Source organism: Tenrec ecaudatus, chromosome 12 (genome assembly GCF_050624435.1).
Source record: "Tenrec ecaudatus isolate mTenEca1 chromosome 12, mTenEca1.hap1, whole genome shotgun sequence".
Taxonomy (NCBI): Eukaryota; Metazoa; Chordata; class Mammalia; order Afrosoricida; family Tenrecidae; genus Tenrec; species Tenrec ecaudatus.
In genome coordinates this window covers 120,635,519-120,658,746 of record NC_134541.1, presented here as the reverse complement: position 1 = coordinate 120,658,746, position 23,228 = coordinate 120,635,519, and the positions used below count along the sequence as shown (strand labels likewise).

At 38.6% G+C, this 23,228-nt stretch overlaps 1 protein-coding gene across 7 annotated transcripts in view; it reads right to left on the bottom strand.

Annotated features, from left to right (window-relative positions):
• TNRC6A (trinucleotide repeat containing adaptor 6A) overlaps positions 1-23,228 on the bottom strand; it is a 204,464-nt gene that overhangs the window by 45,668 nt on the left and 135,568 nt on the right. For 4 of the 7 annotated variants that reach the window (XM_075564629.1, XM_075564628.1, XM_075564631.1 and 1 more), the window contains one exon: positions 9,282-9,683. The exons of the other annotated variants lie outside the window; for them this stretch is intronic. In XM_075564629.1, the coding sequence (XP_075420744.1) occupies positions 9,282-9,683 (402 nt within the window). The remainder of the gene's footprint in view (positions 1-9,281; positions 9,684-23,228) is intronic. 7 annotated transcript variants of the gene reach the window in all.

The window sequence follows — 23,228 nt, the reverse complement described above, 5'->3', positions numbered from 1 at the left end:
TCATCAGGGCACTTGGCCTGGGTGGCATGCTCTAGAAGACATGGAGGTCCAAAGGAAAAGTTATTACCTCACATGCTGTCTTTCTCAGCCTCAGGGGCTTCATACTAAAAGTAGGGATAAATGGTCATATGAATCTACTGCATTTTTTTAAGGACTAAGTGAAGGCATACTTACTATTAAGGATTGAATAAGGACTTCCCAAACGCTGCCAAATTGGCTAGAGTTATGTCGATAATCTCTATATTGAAACCCGCTGGAATTTTCCCGTGGGCTATATAAGTGTTGCTACTGCGGCTTCAATTTACACACGCATGGGTTTATTCCAAACAAACTGTTTAAACATCTCTGGGATCAGATGGCATGGCCAAGTTCTATCAGCAATAAACTTGTCTCAACCTTGCCCTTGTTGGAGTACCTCCTAAATACAAAGGTACAATCAAAACGATGGCTCCAGGGGGATTTGCTGGTCAGTTAAACTCAAGGCTGTGAGGTCAGCTCAGAAGGTTATGCTGTTTGGTGGATCCTAAATACGGTAATCCAAGTATCTAACAAATTTTCACATCTTAACAATGTGCTTATTATTCTAGCATAGCAAGGGCTGCCCTGTAAGGGTTTCATTAGCCTACAGCCCTACTTGTTGGTTCATACTTTGATGATGTTGAGTGCTGTTAAGTTGGTTCTAACTCCTAACAACATCCAAGTAACTGAATACTGCCTCATCTAACAACCCCCCCCTCCTCCCCAACTGTTCTGTTTGCGCCCACTGTGCCAATCTCAAGCGTCATCCTCTCTGCCACTACCCCTCCACTTTACTGAACAACTCTCCAGGGACTAGTCTCTCCTGATAACATAGCCAAAGAACATGAAACAAAAAAAAATGTTGGCTGTACTTCTTGCAAGTGGGTTTGTTTGTTTTTCTGGCAGTCCATTTCAAATGCATCGAATCTTCTTTGGTCCTCCATATTCATCACATGAGGTGATTCAAAATACCATTGCTTGGGTTAGGCACAACTTAGTCCTCAGTGACATCTTTCTTTCAACATTTTAGGTCTTGTGCAGATCTACCTAATGAAACATCTCATTTTGATTTCCTGTTTTCATGAGCATCGAACAAAATGAATCCATGAACACTTCAATCTTTTCTGTTTATCATGTTACCCATTCATCCGGGTGTGAGGATTTTGTCTCTGAGTTGTAATCCATACTAAAGCTTGTATTGATCATCAATCAGCAAGGACATCAAGTTCTCTTCACTTTCAGCAAAGTTGTGTCATCTCCATTTTGTGGGCTGTTGACAGGCCCTCTTCAAGATCTGCAGTCCTTCGCCATATAGCCCAGTTTCTGGGCTTATCTTCTTCACATGCATATCGCATAAGTATGGTGAAAGTACTGACTCACACCTCTCCATATTTTCAACCATGCACTATTCCTTTGTTCTGTCCAAACACCTGTCGCATGGTCCATGTTTAGTTTCAGCATGAGCACAACGATGTATTCAGCAGTTCCCATTATTTACAATGCCATCTACAGTTTGTTACGACTCACACAGCTGAATGCCTTTGTATAGTCAATGAAATAGGAAAACGCTGATAAACATCTTTCCACTATTCTGATTTCAGTCAAGATCCATCTGATATCAGAAATGATCTGTCTCAAGTTTTGAATTTCTGGCAACTCATTCAATTTGTTGATCTTCATTAATGAAAGTGTTAGATAATTTCTGAGTTCTGTGGGGCCATTTTTCTTTGGAGTCTTGTTTTTGGCAAATGCCTTCAGTGCAGCTTACATGTCATCCTTCAGGAAAAACACTTTTTGAAAAGTATTAATCATTTTACTGGGGGCTCTTATAGATGTTTTAACAATCCGTAATAGTATTAAGCACACTTGGCTACCATCCAAACGTTCTTTCTACTTGAGCCTTGGTATCAGCTAATTTTTGCCCCCATTCTCCCACCCTTGTGAATCCTGGGTCAATTATATATTGTTTTTTTCGGTCTATTGTCTCCCTTCACCTACATTTCAATTATTCGTGTCCCCCATCCTGGGGGTTGGGGGGAATTATATATCCAACCTTGTGATCAGTTTCCCCTTTCTCCCCCACCACCACCTTTTCCCCTCCCCCCTCAGGGTATTGTTATTTCCACTAATCCTCCTGAGGGGTTTTTCCTGTCCTGGATTCCATGTACATCCTCCAGTTTAGGCAGATGTGTAGGTAGAACTGGGCCATAAAAGTGTGGGGGAACATTCAGAACTAGAAGAATGTGTGCGCAGTCGGTACTACACTGCACCCTGACTGAATGATCCCTTTCTTGTGAGGTGATATCCAATTGTATACAGATGGGCTTTGAGTCTCCACTCTGACACCCACCCCCCACTTGCATCGATGTAAATGTTTGTTTTGGATCTTTTGGTAAATGCATGATCCCTGATCCGGGTCACACTTCATGATCACACAGGTTGGTGTGATTCTTCCATGTGGACTTTGTTGCTTCCCTGCTATAATGCTGCTTGTTTAACCTCAAGCCTTTGAGACCACAAACACTATCTTTTGATAGCCAGGCACCATCAGCATCTTTCTTCACATTTGCTTATGCACTCACCTTGTCTTCAGCAACGATGTTGAGAAAGTGACCAACGAGTGCCAGGTTATTAGAATAAAGTGTTCTTGTATTTCGAGGAGAGGCCCAAAGTCCATCTGTTATCTTAGTACTGAACATATAAATATATGTACACTGACTGGTATTCCTATCATAAGTTAATGTTTACATATATACATGCCTATAGCTGTACCTTTATAAGTAGCTTTTGCCTCCAAGTTATTTCCTCTATTTCCGGTCACCTTCCTCCTGTCTCACTATAATGCTTACCCTCCATTCGGCTCTCAGAAATTCCTCTCGGACACATTGCACTTGAGCAACACCCATCAAGCATTCTATGCCCTCCTCACCATGAATTTTAGATCCCTTGTTTTTCCTTTGTCCCTGAGTTTGTTGGCTCCCCACTCTCCCTCCCTACCCTATCCTCTCCTCTAGCACTGGTCCCACTGTTTCCTCCTAGAGATTGTTTATCCTATCTGACAGAAAAAGCAAAAAAAAAAAACCAACGAAAGCATCTAAATAGTTATAGGTCTGTCCGCGGACCACCCCACTAACGGTGTTCCAATCAGGTGTGGTGAGGTGCCAAGCACTGCCCTGAGTCAGGGTTGGGGTGTTCCAATCAGGCCTGGTGAGGAGCCAAGCACTGCCCCCCGAGAGTCAGGATTCAGAGGGTGGTACAACTACTCTTTGATCATAAGCTACAACCTGAAATGTTTGAATGTCGTAAAATTTTATTTATTTGGGGGAATATTCAAGTATAGAAGGAATACATCAATATTTACATGGTTAAATATTTTGCCCATGAAATTCTTCAATATTAAAGCTAAGAATTATTTCTCATGTTTTTCGGCTTCATAAATACTGAGCATTTGCTTTCTTGTTGATTTTATGATTCCAGGTTTTTACATATTTCATTAAAATGCTTGTGTTAGTCTGGGTAGACTAGAGAAACAAATCCGAGTACACACATATGTGTATAAGAAAGAAGTTTATATACAAAAGCAACTGAACATGGAGAAAACATCCCAGCCCAGTCCAGACCAAGTCCATAAATCCGATATTAGCCCATATGTCCAATATCAATCTATGAAGTTCTCTTTGGACTCATGAAACACATGCAATGAAGCCAAATGCAGGACGATCACAAGCCAGTGGATGGATAGTCGTTGGGTCGAGTGGCACTGGAAACATCTCAGCGCTAGCAGGGGTTTCTCTATGGCTTCTCCGACTCCAGAGGATTGGTTGCATCCATGTGGCTTGTCTTCTGCAATGTCTCCAGGGAGTAGCAGAGAAAGAGGTCTTCCGTCTCTAAGGAGGAAGTACCAGATTTCCCAGAATTCTCAGAAGGCCATGCCCACACAGAAGTCTCATTAGCTATCTCTAGATTGTCAGCCTACAGTCCACCCCTACACGCTTCATCCTTACATTGACAACAGATTAGGGGACCCCCACAGTGTGTTGTCTGGCTGCCCTTTCCCCATTTGCTTTAGCTACTCTAGGATCAATAACAAGTTTTAGAGTTTTTTTTGATACCTACTTGGATCTTTTTTTTCTTTCCTATCTTTTCAATGACCTTTTGCTGTTTTCATATAGGACATTCTTGAAGTCATCCCGCAGCTTGTCAGATGTTCTTTTATTAGTGTTCAGTGATTCAAGTTTATTATTGAGTTGTTCTTGAAATTCAGGTGGAAGATACTCAAAACTCAGGTGGAACCATAGTTTGGTTCTCACAGACTTTTTTTAATTTTCTTTATCTTCAATCTGAACTTACATACGAGCAATTGATGGTGTGTTACACAGTCTGCCTTCTGGTCTCACTTTGGCTTATCTAAGCTTTTCTATCATTTCTTTCCACAGATAGAATTCCTGTGTATTCCATTTAGTGAAGTCTATGTGTACAGACAGTGGAAGAGAAATAATTCAATGACAAAGTCGTTCTTGCAAAACTATCATGCGTTATATAGCTTCATTTCTATCTCAGAGGTCCTATTTTCCAACTAACCTTCCATCCACTGTCTCCAACATTCGCATCCCAATGACCAATACTTTAAGCAGCTTCCCTGCAAGTTTGACAAAATTTCAAAATTGAAGATGTTGAAAGAATTCTTCCATTTCAAAAAAAAAAAGAATTCCTCCATTTCATCACCACTAACTTTGATGGTTGGTTCACAAATTTGAATAGATACATGGATTTTCTTGTATGCAGAGATATTGACCTACCACAGGTAGCACTCTATTTTAAGACAGATTTTGTAATGTCCTTTTTGAAGATGTGATGCCTTTCCACTTGAAATTGTCATTCCTGGCTTAGTAAAGTATATGGTATCTGATCCAAGATGGCCAGTACCATTCCATTTCAGTTCACTAATGCCTAATATATTTTTCTAGATTCATACTTCGTACATTCAAAGCTTGAATTATTAATAGAAGTCTACAGATGTTTCTTCTCATTTTGAGTCATGCTCCATCAGGAAATGAAGGTCCCCAAAGTTAACTCCTCTATATACCATTATGTTGATTCTACGATGAGATAGCAGCTCGAGCTCAGTTCTACTTTAAGTGCCTTTTAAACTGCGGGCTCATCTTCCAGAACTGTATTTGACACTGCGCTGCTATTCATAATGCTTTCAATATATCTGACAATGTTCTGTTGTGATTCATATGGTTTTTCAGGGCTCATCATTCAGAAATGGACAGCCTAGTCTCCGTTCATTGTTTGTTCTTAGGTGAAAAGCTCCACTGAAAGTTTGGGTGACACTGCTGATATTTAAAATATCAGTATCATACCTTCCAGCATCCCAACAACACACAAGCTACTACAGTACAACAAACTGACAAACAAGTGAGAGAAAATTACCATGGCATGGTGTAAATAAAAACACAGACTTCTCCAGCGAAGGGTTAGAAAGATAGAAGCACCACTTTCATATACAGCTAATCCTAGGTGGAAGATATACTGAAGAACAATAGCTTCACATTTTTGTTTTCGTTTAATAAAGTTTTCTATGCTTTTGTAGCAATATATTTTAACGTACCCTATAATTACTTATGTTTAATGGCAATGACATAACACTTTTAAAGCACATTACACTTACTCTTCGGAAACTGCCTATGGAAGTATTTAAGTTCAAGTATCATGGTATTTGCTGCTTACCTTTCTAATGATTAAACAATAGAAAATGCGTGTGGACAAGTGGTCACATATACAGGCATACAGGTGAGAGAGAACTGTTTGAAGTCCAATATTAACAACTGTTGGATCTGGGTGGTGGGTATATGAATACTCCCTGTTATATTCTCATAATTTTTCGAATGTATTATGCCAGTAGCATGATAAAAGGGAGAAATGGAACATTTTGGCCCATAAGGACATTACTGTAAGTCCTGTAAAGCCCTCATTCGATCACCTGAGGGTTCTCCAAATTCAAACATCATTTGTGCAATAACCAAGCCTAATCTCTTAGGCTTCTAAGAAATTAAATGAAAAAGTGCGATCACAGAGTGAAATTAATACCATGAGTAACCATCGGAGGCGTAGGTCCAAACTGGCATCCCTGGCTTCACCCTAAGAGTTCTCTGGTCTGACCAGCATAAGGGTCTTCAAAAATAAAATTAAGAATGTGAAAGTGCTTAGATAAGAAACCAAATTCTCATGACTCCTTTTCCTCTTTTACTTCACTTACCTGCTAATTCCCGAAGGCACTGAATTTATGACTTCCAAGTGATAAAAATAACTAATCCCATAAAAGTATTATTTCTATTGTATTGAATAAATGGGAACTATGTTACAGGAGGGCAGGGAGCCATATTAAGTACTTCTCATGTTTACCATGAAAACGAAATGCTTATGTATCACATCCAGTAGTCAGAATCTACTTCCTCCCTTCTACTCAGAAAACAAAAAGCCAAATGCAAATACAGTCAACAGTAGAAAGAGTTATGACTACATTCTGTACTTTATGACTGTTCTGATTTTGTGTCGCTGATAGGTCACATCACACAAAGTTTATGTATCTGGGTTACTGCTCATGTTTTGTATACCATCAAGCACACAGTTCCCCATAAATTACTTGAGTAAGTCCTGAAATCCATTCTTTAAAATGAAGATATTATCTAACCTAGAAAACAAGGATCAACGGAATCAATACCATATATAGGTCATAGTAAACGTGCTGTGAGTCAGCTGCTGTATTAGCATCGTCATTATCCATAATCTTGCAGAAGCCAAAATCAGAGTCCCGAGTGGAGCGGATTATTAAAAATTGATAGTTTCCTGAAAGTTTGGTAAATTCAAACCCAAACAGAGGGTCCTCGGAAGACAGGCCTGTTGATCTGTTTCCAAAGGTCACAGCCTAGAAGAGCGTGTGGCGTACAATTGTATCCCATACACATGGGGCACCAAGAGTCAGCTCAACAGAAAGTAACAACCAAAATTGCAGAGTTAACACCTCCTGGAGGTTCTTTGTGGCTGAGATGTCTTATATCTCTTCTCCAAAATTCAAACCAAACTCACTGCCACTGAGTCGATGCCAACTCGCAGTGATCCCATAGGGTAGAACGGCCCCTTTGAGTGTCAGATGCTGTGACTCCTTATGGGACAGACAGCAAAGTCACTCTCCGTATCATCCTTAGTGTCACATAAAAAGATACTGTAATGCAAAAATGCTGCCAAACAGGATTTCACTAAGTTCCTAGAGATAAAATACAAATCTGGTTCTTGATAATGTTTTACCTTCCTCGCCTGCATTCCTTTGTTTTATATGTATATTCTGTTTATTTACCCTAATCCTAACCCTATCCTTAGTTGTTTTAAACTTTATTTAATTCCAGGGCTCCATCTAAACTCGCACACTAATACCCTTTACAAATCATGCAGGACATTTTTCCTTCTTGGGCATTTTTTGAAAGCTTCCACTGCCATCTTCTCACTTGAATGAATACCTAAAACACTCGTATTTCTTTTTCACTGAAATGCATTCTGGAGAAATGAGATTCCTATGTCCCTATTGTTTCCATTTCAAAAACAGTTTTGTTCTCTCATTTCTCAAACTGAAAAAAGTACATTCAACACATGATTTTCTACATACTATTCTCTTTCCCCAATGATTTTGTTATTTATCATATGCAATCATTGCTTAGCTCATAGATCTTATTTACTGTACGGTCAATCTCTCTTAAGGGTTTAGCCACCCCCACCTCCACCCCCTTGACCCCCACCAACCACATTTTAAAATCATGCTGATTTATGAGTGTGCATCTGCTTCCATGTGACTTCCCTGGTAAACTTCAAACCAAACTACTTGCATGTGAACATCATTATTTGTAAGATATCTCATCAAGTTTCTCTTCCAGAAAAGGGTAGGTCCTGCTGTAAAAATTAGGGGGTGATAATTTATTCAGGGCTCAAATATTTAAGAAAGGTAACTGCTTTAACGTCATATTCATGGGTGCATACTTAACTGGCAAACACTACTATCTAGACTTTACAAGTGAACACAGAGAAATCGGATGGCTTAGTGATTTAGCCAAGCCCATACGGTAATAAGTGGCTGGGAGAGTAGAGAATAACTCTTAACTCAAAATAAAACTTCAGTATGCATTCTTTCCAAAAATGTCCTAATTAACTAAGCTAGAAAACTCACATTTGTGTCCTCTTCCTCCTTACCTATTACATCCTAAGTATGTTGCCAAAGCACAGCATGGTGGATATAAGCACAGCTTTGGAGTCAGAGAGATCTTGATGTGAGTCCCAGGTCTGCTACCCGTTAGCTGCGAAACACCAGACTTTGGTGTAACGTACAGAGGTAGAAAGTAATTCTACTGGAGACAGTTAGAGAAGACTACTCAGATGAGTAATGGAACAATTACGCAAATTGTCCAAGGCTGCACTGCTGGTGTACAGTGGAGCTGGGATTTAAAGTCAGGTCCATTTGGCTCTAGATGCTTTGTTCTTTATCACTCTGTACTATGTGTCTCAACAAGTGCTTTACTTTTGTAGGAATCTAATCTCTATCACCAAATTCTCTTTCTGGCTTTTACTAGTATATACTTAAAAATATTTTGATAAGTGGATGAATGGATGGACAGACCAACCATCAAACCTATCAGACATATGGAAACAAATGGAGACTTAAGGAAAATTCTAATCTCATACTAGATTTATTTTCTGCTTCATAATCATTTCTGTGCTGAGGAAAACCATTCTAGAACAAACAAGAAAAATGCATTTACTTTTTTGGAATAGAATTTTTATAAGGGATAGTGATGTACTAACTGAGTAATCTCAGGCAAATTAATTAATGTCATGGTGCCTCGGTTTATCCTATTGAAAAGCGGGGATAAAAACAATTGACCTTTTAACAAAGTTATTGAAGATTAAATATAATAATATATGTAGCTGCTTAACTCATAAACTTGAGCTGGGGGGAAGTGCTCAATTTTAGGTATAAATTGCTTACTTGAATGGACAGAACCTGGAGGAATAAGTGATTTAAAAATATATATTTAAAGTAGGATGGTCAGGTAACTTACAGGAAACATTTTCAGATTCCCCATTCATGACTCTATACAGAATCCACATTTTGCAGCCCAGATGCTCTTAAGTGCATCACCCAAAAGGCATCAACTTGCTATGCTGCTAATGATTAATAAAGTTTTAATTCCGTAAGAAATACCTTCTCTCACCTGACTGGTTTTTGCTGTTCTGCACCTCTCCATTATTTTGTGGCTGTTGATTTGTTAAAGCACTGCTTTCTGACTGGCTGCTTAACACTTTAACAGCAGATCCCAGGTTTGCTGCTATGACAGGAAAATGCTGACCCCTCTTTAGAAGCTGTTTATGTTCCTGGTGGCGAAATCGTGGTGGTACTTCACGAGGATATCGCGGCAAGACCTGCTGCTGCTGCTGCTGCTGCTGCTGCTGTTGCTGCTGCGGCTGCTGCTGCTGTGGCTGCTGCTGCTGCTGCTGTTGATGATTGTTGGCTGTGGCTCGCTTGGCATTATTATTAGTGCTGGTTGTTGTGGAGGTGCCGTTATTAGAGTTGGCAGGCAGAGGCTGGCTTACACTGGGCTTTATCTGTTCTGGCACTAATCCCAACAAAAGAAAAGGGGTGGAAGAGTTAGCCAGTGAAGTTAGCCATCTCCACAGTAAGCCATCAGAGGCAGAGGCATGAGAAAAATAATACTAAAGGAACAGAAGCTTTAAATGTATAGGGATAGCCCCCGTCGTGAGCTCAAGTTTTCTTAGGACGAAGACTCGCCAAAATTCACATTTTATTTCTATGCCCATCAAGGGCATACAGATAGATCACTGACCTTCCTTAACCAGGATCACAGCTCATACCAACAACCTCTTTTTTCTCTATTGCTCTCAGATTATACAACTACAGAACTAACAACTTAAACAGAACAAAACTGGCATATCAAATGTTGGTTAGTCTGAAAAGAATATTCAATTCCCTGGTAACGTCCTAATTCCATTCCATTTGTTTCATCTCCATTTTTCATCTTTGGAAGACAGAATAACAATAACAGTAAGTAATCTAATTCCTTACAAGAGGCAGTTTTGTTGTTTAAAATGTGAAGTCTGAAATAAGTAAGACAAATTTAGAATATGAAAATGCATAGAGATAACAGAATGAACTAATACTTGAAAATATGTTGGATAGTCTATCTTAAACAAAAAGGGCTCAGCTGGCACAGTGGACTTAATGTTGAGCTGGTAACTGAAAGGTTGACAGTTCAGACTCACCAGCTACTACACTGGCCAAAGATGAAGTAGTCTTGTTCAGCCCACTGAGTGAGAGTCAGCTTAATGGCCGTACATAGGTCTTAACCAACATTGAAGAAGCCACCTGGGAGACTGAAAACTAGTAAAATAGTAAATGCTGAACCCCTAAAAGAGGTAAATGAATAAACTAAGGAGAAACATTCTTTTTTAAGGTTTGGAAAATGTTTTAAAGCAGTAAAGATATACCCAATCTCTAAAACTTGGGAGATCCAATAGGACATATGAGATTTTGGTGCAAGACAGAACTAGGTTTTGGTCTCAGCTTGGCCTTTACTACGTATGTGTCTTTGAACAAGTTGTCTAAACTTAAGTTATATAAATTGAACTGAGCCCGTTGTCTCCTCTGTAAAACAGAGATAATGCCAATATCTTAGAGCATTATCTTAAGGTTAAATTTATTAATGCTTATAAAGCACCAAAACGTCCTTGTTTGTTGGCTATCACTCAGTGATTAGCACATATCTTCCATACACTACTTTAACATTTTAATGTTTCTGTGCTGTTTTGATATGCCTGCAGCGCACAGTCAGCTGAAGTAAGACATCTCCAGATCACATATGCGGACACTCTCCAAGGGGTCTAGCTGCTCCACGGTGGAATTAAAGCAGCACCACCACTAACTAGCCAGGTTAGCTCTGTGCCACCCTTGTTTAGCACGTTGTAACAACTCAGTCAACAGAAGCACTTATTGTGGTTTCAATTTTTAAAAAGAAAAAAAATGTATCAAATGCCTATGATGTATGTGACACTATGATGTAGTCTTCGTATCCTTCCTGTGTGGCTTCTAAGAGTGATCCCAATCTTACCTACCTAACCTCAGTTCTAGAGCCTCCCCACACTGAAAAATTTAGCTACATTATTATCTACTTACAATTAAGGCATTATTTATACCTATCATATTAAACTTTTAATGATTTGTCTTATTTTTCAGCATGAGTCTTTACTTTTTCTAAAGTAACATTAAATTACAATTCAGAAAGAATTAGAGTGAAAAACTGCAAATGATTAATCCATTGTTTGGCATTATTTCCATTGTCCTTTACGTTCACTGACAAGTCTCCTATTAAAAACTTAGCTCAAACAATTTCTAAGTCTAATTATTTTATATGTGAAAACTCTCTTAGAAAAAGTCCCACATGTAACTAAAAATATTCCACAAAGATAGTATGCACTAGAATATTCTAAAACAACTCTGAAAACAAAGGAAGATAAAGTATATGTAACTATGAAATTATCCAAAACACTCCAAACTCATGGTCGTGAAACCCATGCTGACTCACAGCAACCCTGTCAGACAGGGTAGAACTGCCCCCATGAATGTCCGAGACTGTAACCGTTTACAAAAGTAGTTTTTCTCCCAAGGTGCTTTCAAACTAACCTCTCAGATTGCAGCCAAACACATAACCACTACCCCAAATTATGGGAACACAAAAATGCTGGCTCAGCTTCTCCATGCTTCGTACTGGAATCACAATGGTATTTGTCAGGTGAAGCAAAGTTTATGATGTTGAACAGCCTCACTGTTAGCACACGTTTGTTGGGCACAATATTACTTTAAAAACTAAGCATCCGAAAAAGAAAAGATTGTTACATTCCCATATGCACTACCACGAACTGTATTCCAATTCCAATAGACCTGATACAGACAGGATTTTTCTAAAGCGCAACTCTTTCAGAAGCAGGCTGCCTCATCTTTCTCCCAGGGAGTAGTTGGTGGGCTTGAATCACTGACCTTGAGGTAAGCTGCCCCAACGCCTAACTCAAAATACCACTAGGACACTTATGCCCAATAGTCTTTAATATATTTAAGAAATCAGCAGATAATCTAGAAGCAACCCCTATGACTGAACTACATGAAGATATTAACTCAAAAGTGACTAGAAATCCAAAAGCATGATCTGTATTCTGTTCTCCAACAACTCATGCACCTCCTGAACTCAAAGAACCGCTGGACTTTTATCATTACCATGCCATGAAGAAGACAAGACTGAGAGATATTCATTTTTAGGGCCAGAAAACTTCACCCAGGTGAGTCCTGACATTTAAATACAGTACTGATTATAAATTAAACAATGTAGGTCAAAATTTCAGTTATATAAACTTGAACTTTTGTAGTAAGGATTAATGGCAAAGCTAACAGTCGGTTATCAGGTTGGGGCTGCTAGTTAACAGGAGTAAATACTAAGTAATTTTGACTACTGTGTTTCCAATCAAAATTTATGGTAATTACTTCAATAAATACCCAAATCATTAGAAGGGGAAATTGAACATAAGAAAATGTGAGACAGAGGAAAAGAAATAACAACCATTACTTCAAAGATATGATGGGCAGAAGAAAACAAGAAAGCAGGACGTCAAATATAAACCCTGAAATTTCTCTAATCACTGGGAGTAAAATTTACTTAATAGAAAAAGTGCTTGAAATGGATTTCAAAAAGAAAAATAAACTGAAGCAATATACTTTATAAAAACCATTCTTGATATAAAACAATGAAGAAAAGATTTCTGAAGGATTATACTTATACCACCAAAAATACTAGTACAAATAAAAGCAGCATTAAATATCAGTCAGAAGAAAATTCACAGAGAAACATTTTAAAGGATACAAAGTTTTTCATACTGATAAATGAAATTACCAATTAGAAAGATATGAACAGTTAAGAACCTTTATATGCTAAACCTCATAGTAGCAAAATATGCAAACCAAATTAAGACAAATGGGAAAACGGAGAAAGAAGCAAAATCATATGCTTTGAAAACAGTGTAGTACCTTTTGGGGGAAACTAATGCTCATAAGATACATGTACTAAAGAAAACATTAATAAGCTACGACAGCCAGAACTAATGTATATATGATATTTCTGAACTGCAATACAATGAGATTTGAAACAAAAATAACAAGATTCTCTTCAAATAAATCTTGAGTGGAAAAAGAAATAATAGCAACTGCACTACATATGATGAATTATAAGGTACAGCATTCTAAGAAAAATTCATAGCTTTAATTCTTTACTAGCGTTAAACTAAAGAATGAACTAAAGAAAGCAAAAGGAATTACCAGTAACGAAAGTGGAAATAAGTGACTTTAAAAGTGAACCAAGAAATCCAAGGCAGGTTCTATGAAATAATCTGCTAGCTAGCCCAACTAAAGCAAGCAAACAGAAACGTGGGAGTTATTATTCTAATAGTAAGCTATTAACTTAGGTCCATCTATACATACTACTTGAAGTTCTGAAAAAAGGAGGACATGGGGGGGGTCGGGGGGAAGGAAGGCGGACATGACTTGACATTGGCCCCAGAGAGGCAGGAAATCTAAAGATTAATTAGCATAGAAGAAATGGAAAATTTTATTCAGAGCACCCACGAGGACCAGATGGTTAGACTCATTAATATTACCCTACTGTTTATTTTTGTAAACAACGATACTTTTAAGAACAGAAATATCTGTTTCATGCTAAGTTACACAGCACAGGAAAAGATGGAGCACCAACATAGTATTGTTGCCCCCCAAAATCAGATAAACTTTTAACATCAAACAATAAAAGAAGATAAATAGTACTGGAAATGAAATGAAGAGATATAATAACCTCAGATGCAGAGAATAATCTGAAAAGACAAGAAAATAGCACGCACCAGAAAATCGAGCTAAACTAAACAGCAAACTACGAAAGGGTCAGCAAACTTTTTCTGTAAAGCACAAGATGGCTTTGTGGGCCACAGCTCTGTCACAACTACGCAGGTCTACCACAGTAGCACAAAGTAGCCATAGACAACATGTAAAGGAATGTGTGTGGCGGTGTTCTAATAAACCTTCATATGTGAAAACATATCAGAACTGAAACTCATAGCCATTAAGGAGAATCTGCCTCGAAGCGACCAACAGAGGGTGGATGGGTATCAGAAGTCGTACACTGTGCTGAGTGCAGACAGCTTCTTCTTTCTCCCACAGAGCAGTTGGTGCATTTGAATCATCAGTGTTGTGTTTATTAGGATTCCAATTCCTAACCCAAAGCAACAACAGGGGCGACAACAGGGCTCCTTATGGAACGCAGCATAGCAGATTGTAACAGCAGGCTGTAGTCTCCCTGGCCTTGGCCTATAGAATAAATTTACCACAATGAGTTCTAGGGAAAATAAAGAGGATGTCCAATAGAAAAATTTCCCCAAAATTGCCCACGACTTTACAGAAAACTGTACCACCCTTAAGGAACATTATCAATTTTACATAAAAATAGTTCCTGTACAAAGAAGTGCAGATTCAAGACTGGCTGAATTCAAATCTTGGCTCTACAATTTACAAGCTTGGCATAACACTTAGCTAATTTGTGCTCGGTTCCTTCTCTGTAAAGTATCACAAAGTATCCATGCCTACCCCATTGGAATAAGGCTTTCAAAACAGAGGCAAAGAACTAAGAAATAGTGCCTGACATATGGGCAGTGCTCAATAAGTGTCATTGGTTTCTATTACCATCCGAGTAAGAAAAAATTTCAGGGTAGACCTATCTGTGTACCACTTAATTTAAACAAGAAATAGAAAGCAAAGCAAATCTGGAAAATGTCAGGAAAGTTAATGAGTTTAGTTTGGGATATGGTAAGCTTGATGTTAATATAGGATAGCTAGTCCCCAAAAATTTGGTCTCAAAACCCAACCCTTCATACTCTTAAAAATTACTGAGAACTAAGAGCTTTTGTTTATTCCTGTTAATATTTACCAAAGGTTAGCTATTGAGGGTAGTATTAAGTAGAATAAATTGTTGAATACAAAACTGATTATCTGAAATATAAATTCACAGTAAAAACTTGTTCTAAAAAATTATTAGGAGAAAATTAAATGGAAAGAATTTGAAAACTTATTAATTCACTTTGAAACAAATATAAGTTAACATTGTTATATACACATATAGTCAAAAATAACTAATTTCCAAACCACAAAAAAGCTTAATAAAGTGTTTTTTAACACTGAAACACCTTTAATATAATGCAATAATGATGATATTCAAAAGTCATTTCATTGGGAGCTCTTATAATATTCCATATATCGACTGTAATCAGCATATTTATATACCTATGCTGCCACCACCATTTCCAAAACATTGTCTACTTGAGCCCTTGGTATAAGCTACTCAATAAAAGGATTTTTATACTTATTTTAAGTTTCTTTAAAATATGACTTAACAGATGGCAGTTGGATACATACGGGCACAGATACATGTATCTACAGGCATATGGACATACAAGTATGTGTATGCGTAATATAATTGGCAAAATGTATGTTCCGATATTCCAGTGTAGTGAGTAGGCTCTGGGATCTTAAAAACTTATGAGGCTATCTAAGATACAACTATTAGTCTCAACTTGTTTAGAACCAAAGAGAAGGAAGGAAGCTTGAAGAAGGTAGCTACAAGCCTAATAGAATCTACATGAATCACAGCCACATATACCATGAAACCAGAACTACCAACTATTCTAATCAGGGCCACGAGATAGAAAAAACATAGAACAAGAGTCAAATTATTGAAAAATCTGAGTTCTTAGACCAGTTAACGTAAGAGGACTGCCCAAGATTACCACCCTGAGATACCCTTTAAACTTTAAATAAAGTTATTCCTTGAGCTTTTAGTTCAATAGAATGGATTATAAAATAATCATCACCTTTATCAAGTAATGACCTCCTCTAAAAACTTCCCCATGTTTATATCTCCACAGGAAAGGGAGAGAGGGACCAGACCTCAACTTGGTGTGCAAAGACTTGAAGGCAACATTAACAGCATGAAACACCAAACAGAGAGGTCTGGGCGGCCAGCCCCAATCCCAGCTAAGTGGCCCGCCTCCCCAGAAGAATGAACTACAGAGGACAGCACTGAAGATACATCCATGGGAGAAGGGCGAGTCTGCTCAGACCACATGGGAGCAAACTAAGAGGGAGGGAGGGAGGGAGGGAGGGAGGGAGGGAGGGAGGGAGGGAGGGAGGGAGGAAGGGAGAGGGAGAGGGAGAGGGAGAGGGAGAGGGAGAGGGAGAGGGAGAGGGAGAGGGAGAGGGAGAGGGAGAGGGAGAGGGAGAGGGAGAGAACACGAAGCACATCCTAGACCACCAAGCCCCAAGGTCGATATTCCTGCTGGGAGCAGTGTGTTAGTCTGGGTAGAGTACAGAAACATTCATAGATCGCATATGTGTATTAAAAAGAGCTTTATATACAAGAGCAATTGAATATGGAGAAAACATCCCAGCCCAGTCCAAATTAAGTCCAATTATTAGCCCATATGTACCATACCAATCTATAAAGTCCTCTTCAGACTCACGAAACACAAGCAATGACATCAATGAAGGAAGATCAGAGGCCAGTGGATGAGAAGTCTTGTGGATCCAGTAGCACTGTAATTATCTCAGCGCTGGAAGGGGTCTCTAAGTGGCTCCTCCAGGTCCAGGGTTCTCACTGCCATAGTCCCATGTCTTGTCAGTAGAGTCTCTTGGAGTGAGTCGAGACAGAGTGTCTCCTGCCTCCAAGGAGGAAATTCAGGAGTTCCCAGAATCCTCAGGAGAAGGCCATGCTCACACAGAGGTCTCATTGACTAGATTCTGATTGGCAAGCTAGACTGTACCCCTACACTCTTAATCCTCAAATTTGACACCAGATTATGTAACTACCACAATCTGCCAATGCACAGAGAGGACCTTAGGGCCAGCCCCACCACGTGACAAGATGCCCCTTATTGAGTCATAGCGCTATGGAGAACAAACTGGAGACAGTGCAGGAATTGTGCCCAGTCTGATCCCCCACACTGGGACGAAACACAAAGGGAGCGCAACAAAGCATCAGGGGAGCAAAGCAATGAAGCCCCCAAGGAATCCCAAAAATAACTTCGGGGGCAGGGCTTGGCAACTGATCAGACTCAATTAGAAAACATTCATACGGGTCAACAAACAGACGTGGAACGATTTATAGAATTTTCTTTTTTTTTCTTTCATGTCTATATAAGATAGGCAAGGTAGACAATCCCGAGGAGAAAACAGTGGAACCACTGGTTCTGGGGGACTTGAGAGAAGGGGAGGTCGGGGAACGGAAGGGAGGAGCCAACAAACTCAGGGACAAGGGAACAGCAAGTGATCTAAAATCGATGGCAAGGAGGGTGTAGAATGCCTGGAGGGGTCTAGATCAAGGGCAATGTATCGGAGAGGAATGACTGAGAGCTGTAAATCAAGATAAAAGGGCAGGAGGAAAGTAAAAGGAAATAGAGGAAACTAGGATACAGGCATGTACATATGTAAATATATATATAACTATAAAGATATGGGTCTACGCATTTATTTATATGTTAAATATCAACATAGCAGATGGACATTGGGCTTCTACTCAAGTACTCCCTTAATGCAAGAACACTTTATTCTAATAACGTGGCACTCTGTGATGCTCACCTTCTCAACAAGGTTGCTTAAGACAAAATGGTGCATAAGCAAATGTGATGAAGAAAGCTGATGGTGCCTGGCTCTTTAAAAAAGATATAGCATCTGGGGTCTTACAGGCTTGATGACAAACAAGCAACCATCTAACTGGAAAGCAGCAAAGCACACTTGGAAGGAGCACACCAGCCTGTGTGATCATGAGTTATCAACAGTATCAGAAGACCCAAAACAAGCAATCACATTAATAGAAGGGGGACGGAATGGAGACCCAAAGCCCATCTGGAGACATCCCCTCAAAGAAGGGTCACAAGCTAGGGTGCAGGATAGCACTGGGGAAATATACAATATACAATACTCCTCTAGTTGTTTAATTACCACCCCCACCCCTGCCCCAATCATGATCCAGGTCTACCTTACAAATCTGGCTAGACCAGGGCGTGCACACTGGTACAGATAAGAGCTCTCCACAAACAGAATCCAGGACAGACAAAGCCCTCAAGAAACCATGAGCATAGGGGCGACACCATGAGCATAGGGGGTAGGTGGGGAGAGAGGGAGAAAGGAACCATTCTCAATGACAGACGTATAACCACCCCAACTCTGGGGTGATGGACAACAGATATGTGGGTAAAGAGAGATAGGGGATGGTGTAAGGTATGAAAATAATAATTTATAATTTATGAAGGGTTCATGAGAGTAGAAGGGCTGGGGAGGGAGGGAAGAAAATGAGCTGATACCCTGGGCTCAAGTAGAAAGAAAATGTTTTTGAAAAAGATAAGTACAAATTTGCTTAATGTATGGATTACATAAGTGCTGTAAAAGCCCCCCAATAAAATGATTTATTAAAATAAAAATTCCCCATGAAACCAAATTGTCAAAAATTTCTCCAAAACTATGATATGGAAAGAGCAGGAAATGGTACATCCAGATGGAATAAATAAGAAGTACACATTGTAAAGCACATACCCAATTTCACTAAATGTAGAAACTGTTAAATGAGATTCTAAGTTGCTGTGTAAGCTTTCACCTTCAACTATATATATATATAAATTTAAACATCTTAGCATCCTGCTCAGACCATATACATTTCTTCTCTCCCATCACACCAAATATTTGTAGTTCCCTCAAAGGTTTTCATACTTTTCCATGTAGTTTGTTTTGCCTAAAACAAAAATTTTTAAAATAATTTTACTTGAGGCTCTTACAGCTTACAACATTTCATATATCAATTGTATCAAGCGTTTAAAATACAAATTGATAGTTTTCTTATAAGTATTGTTCATGCTGCCTAGGAATAATTTAATAATAACTGGTAACTAAATTCCTAACAACTACGATTAACTACATACTCAGACGCAGCTAATCTAGGAAATATTTGTTTTTTAAATGAAGTGTTCATATAACTAACTTTCCTCTTTCACTCCCCCCAAATTGATAGGAATCCTATGCTCTGTCACTGGTATTCCAAGATAGCAATTATTCAAGAGTTGTTGCCTGAATATACTAAAAAAAAAAAAAGTTAGTATATAGGAGATGATTAATTCTTTTAAAAAATCATTTTATTGGGGGCTCATACCACTCTTATTACAATCAATACACACATCCATTGTGGAGATGACTTATTCTATAGAACATAACAGAACTAAAATGAGGTTTAAATCTGTGAAAAACCAACATTCCGGAAACAGAATCAAGAACCAGTAAAGAAGAAAGAATGATCAAAGGAAATAGAAAAAGTAGAGCTGATAATATAAGGTGGAAACTGGTAAGTGACTAAATAAAAAATGGTGTCGCTTTGAAGATACTGAAACTCTCCTATGTTGCAGGTGGCCCTTTAAGTAAGCACACCTCTCATGGAAATCAAGATGGCACTACCACAAACAACTGGGAATAGAAATTCCATTTAATTCAGCAATCCCCCCCAACTGGATAAATATCCTAAGGTCAGAGTCAGTAGATTTGAATTACGGTGCTGGAGAATAATATTGAACGTACCATGGATCGCCAGAACACACATCTCTCTGAGACACCCATCCCTGAAAAAGGCATGCTGGCAAAGCAGAGGGGCGATGGAAATAGGAGACCCATTAGGAGACAGATTGTCACAGTGGCTGTGGAAACGGGTTCAAACACAACAGCAATTGTGAGGATGGTAAGATGTAAGCACTCTTTCCTTCTGCTGTACATAGGATCATTTTGTTGGACATAGAGTTGCTTTGAAACATTACTGACCCCACAGTTCCTAACAACAAAAAGGTGTCATTTTAACCAAATGAAGTGTTAACTTGACTGCAGAAAACAAACACCACAATTACCAGCAAAAAGATTAAATTCAAGCTTAAATAAACATTCACAGCATACATAAAGACTTCTTTAGACAAACTTTAAATTCACCTAGGATTATGATTTCTAACCTCATGCTATGTACCATATATATTTGAGTGTAAGTCAACTTTTCCCAGCACATTTTTAAAGCAATTTTTGTGGTAAAACTAGGTGCCTCAGTGGATATTCAGGTTGGCTTATATCCGAGCACATACAGGTGATTAATAATATGTAGTAGTTGTTGTTAGGTGCTGCAAGTTGATTCCAAGTCAGCATGAAACAGAAGGCAATGCTGCTCGGCCTGATGTCCTTCTCACAATCACGAGACCAGGAAAAGCAAACTGACCAAGTACAAGCTCTTTGAAGACGGCGTGACCTGTATTTAGAAAGTGTTTTTCAGAGGGAGGGGAAAAAAAAAAAAAGAGGACCTGATGCAGAGGGCTTAAGTGGAGAGCAAATGCTTTGAGAGTGATTAGGGCAAAGAATGTACAGATGTGTTTTATACAATTGATGTATGTATATGTGTGGATTGTGATAAGAGTTGTATGAGCCCCTAATAAAATGTTTTTTAAAAAAAGAGAATAAAAGAATGACACAGAAAAAAAAGAAAGTGTTTTTCCATATAATCGCATCAATGTAGGATTTCCTAAGTATTTAACTTAGTTTTTAAAAGAAAAAGTATACTGCTCTGTCAAACAAATGTAACTATACTTTAATGCCTGATAATCAGCAATAGTACTTTAAATAATACTTTTTAAAAGCACTAAAACAATTCACTAACAAGTCAGAAAATTGTATTTCCAAAATCTGAAAGATGAAATTTCTAGCTATCAAATACTAAGGTTAAATTCTGAATGTGTGATGCTTTAAATTCTTTAAACAGCACATTTCTTTCAAATGGTAACTTTTAAAATTAAGTATCACCTATGAACACTTTTAAAGTCTTTGTCACAGGCAACTACTGTAAGCTTTTAAGAATCACAAAATAAAATTATCAAGGAAAACAAATGTATGAATTTTAAATGTTAATTTGTTGCATGACATTTCTTTTTCTTCTCCATTTTAATGCTTCTACTATGTAATTGCACCGTTAGCTTAAATGTTCAAATCAATTATTCTGGGTGCTTTCTAAGATTCGACAGTTTTCAATATATTCACTGTATTGAATATGTCACGATCACAGAAAGACTAAGTAAGTTTGAGTGAAATCAGTTCTTCGAGTTTTCCTGAGAATAACAAGATTGACCACATTCAAATAAACAATTGGAAGGCACAGGCATCAATAAATCCCAGCAGGGAAGCAACAACAAAGCCCACGTGGAAGAAGCACACCTGTCTGTGTGATCATGAGGTGTCAACAGGAATAGGTATCAGAAGTTCAAAAACAAGGAATCAAATTGATGAGGAGTATGGACAAAGTGGAGACACAACACAAACCTGTAACGTATTTGGGCAGTCCCTCACAGAAGGGCCACATGCAAGGGATGATGAATCCACGGTGCATTATAGCAACTGATGAGACGCATATCTTCTAGTTCTTTAATATTTCCTGCCATTACTATTATGTTCTGTTCTACCTCATTAATCTTGTTAGACCTGCGTAGGTTCATTTGTATAACTAAGATTGTTAGATGCACAAAAGCCGAGATAGCTAACCCTTAGGAAACAGTAACAGGAGTAATTATTCCCTGAGGATATGGGAAAGAGCTGATAGCAAGGGCAAATGTACATAACTCCACTCAAGGGGAGCGAATAACAGAATTGTAGGTGAATGGATATATTGGATGGGGTAAGATATGGGGGTGGGGAGAGAACCCTAACAATAATATATAAGAACAAGGGTTCATGGGGGGCAGGAGACAAAGGGGAGCCGACATAGAAGAGCTCAAGAAGAAAATGTTCGGAAATTGTGGTAGCAACTGTACAATTATTCTTGACCTAATTAAATGATGGAATGTTATATCTATAAGAGTTCCTAATGATTAATTTTTTAAAAAATAAAAGAAATCCCAATAATAGGTATATCCAACTTGTTTCTTTCCAAGATTTAAAACAAGTGTGATTTTAATGCTATTGGAAGTGCTGTTAGTCAATTTCCTCTTATTTTGAGGCCCATTAACTTCAAGTCCATCTCTTTAATAGTTTAAAATTGGGGGGGGGAGGTGTGTATATGTGTATGGAGGGCATCTGGTTGAATAATTCAAAATACAGTTCTATTTTATTAAAATGAGTGTATAAAATGACCCTATGCAGCTGTTGCTAGCTTGTGAGGCTGGGGTCCAGAGAGGTCAGGCACCACTGACCTACCCCTACATAGGGCAGCCTCTCTGACTAGGGCCCTGTCAGCTCCCACCACCACCCTTGCCCTGAATCATTTAAATGGGGTGTTAACATTTGAAAGTGACCACCCAGGGTTCTGGCCTGACTAACAGCCCTCCACCCACCCACCCACCCACCCACCGCCAGGACCTCTTTGGTCAGCTTGTAACTATTAATGTTTATACACCAAACACTCCCTTTTGTGGTTTATAGAGAATAACGTTTACTATGTTTAAATCAAACACACAAACAAACATGGCCAGTGTAGAATTTGAAAATCTTCTTCTTAATACACTTACTGAATGTATGTATGTATGTAAATTCTCTGTCCTGAGTGAGACTTCTTTGTCTGCTTTGGACTGCTGAAAGGCACAGAGGGGAGAGAAGTCTGGCTTTTAAGATGACACAGTGCTAGAATCTTGTTTGAGGGAAATGACTATAGTTATAAGCACTATAGACAAGTCAGGCAGTATTTCCTGCCACTGTGCATTGGGTAGCTATGAGTTGACACTGACCTGACCAACACCTAACACAAATCTAGGAAAATACATCAATGTTTGCCACAACATTAACTTCTGCCAATCCTTAACAAGTACACTGAATTAGAATAGCTGTTTGAGAATTTGAAAAAAATTCCAAAACTTTTATGAAATATAACTTTATATTTTACAATGGTACCAGTAATTCCTACTTCTGTTTGAAAAGCATTAAGTCACATGTTATTTTAAAATCTGTTTAGTTTTTCCAAGGCTGCTGCTCAGGTTCTGAACGCTCACTCACTCAAAAGCAGGAGCTA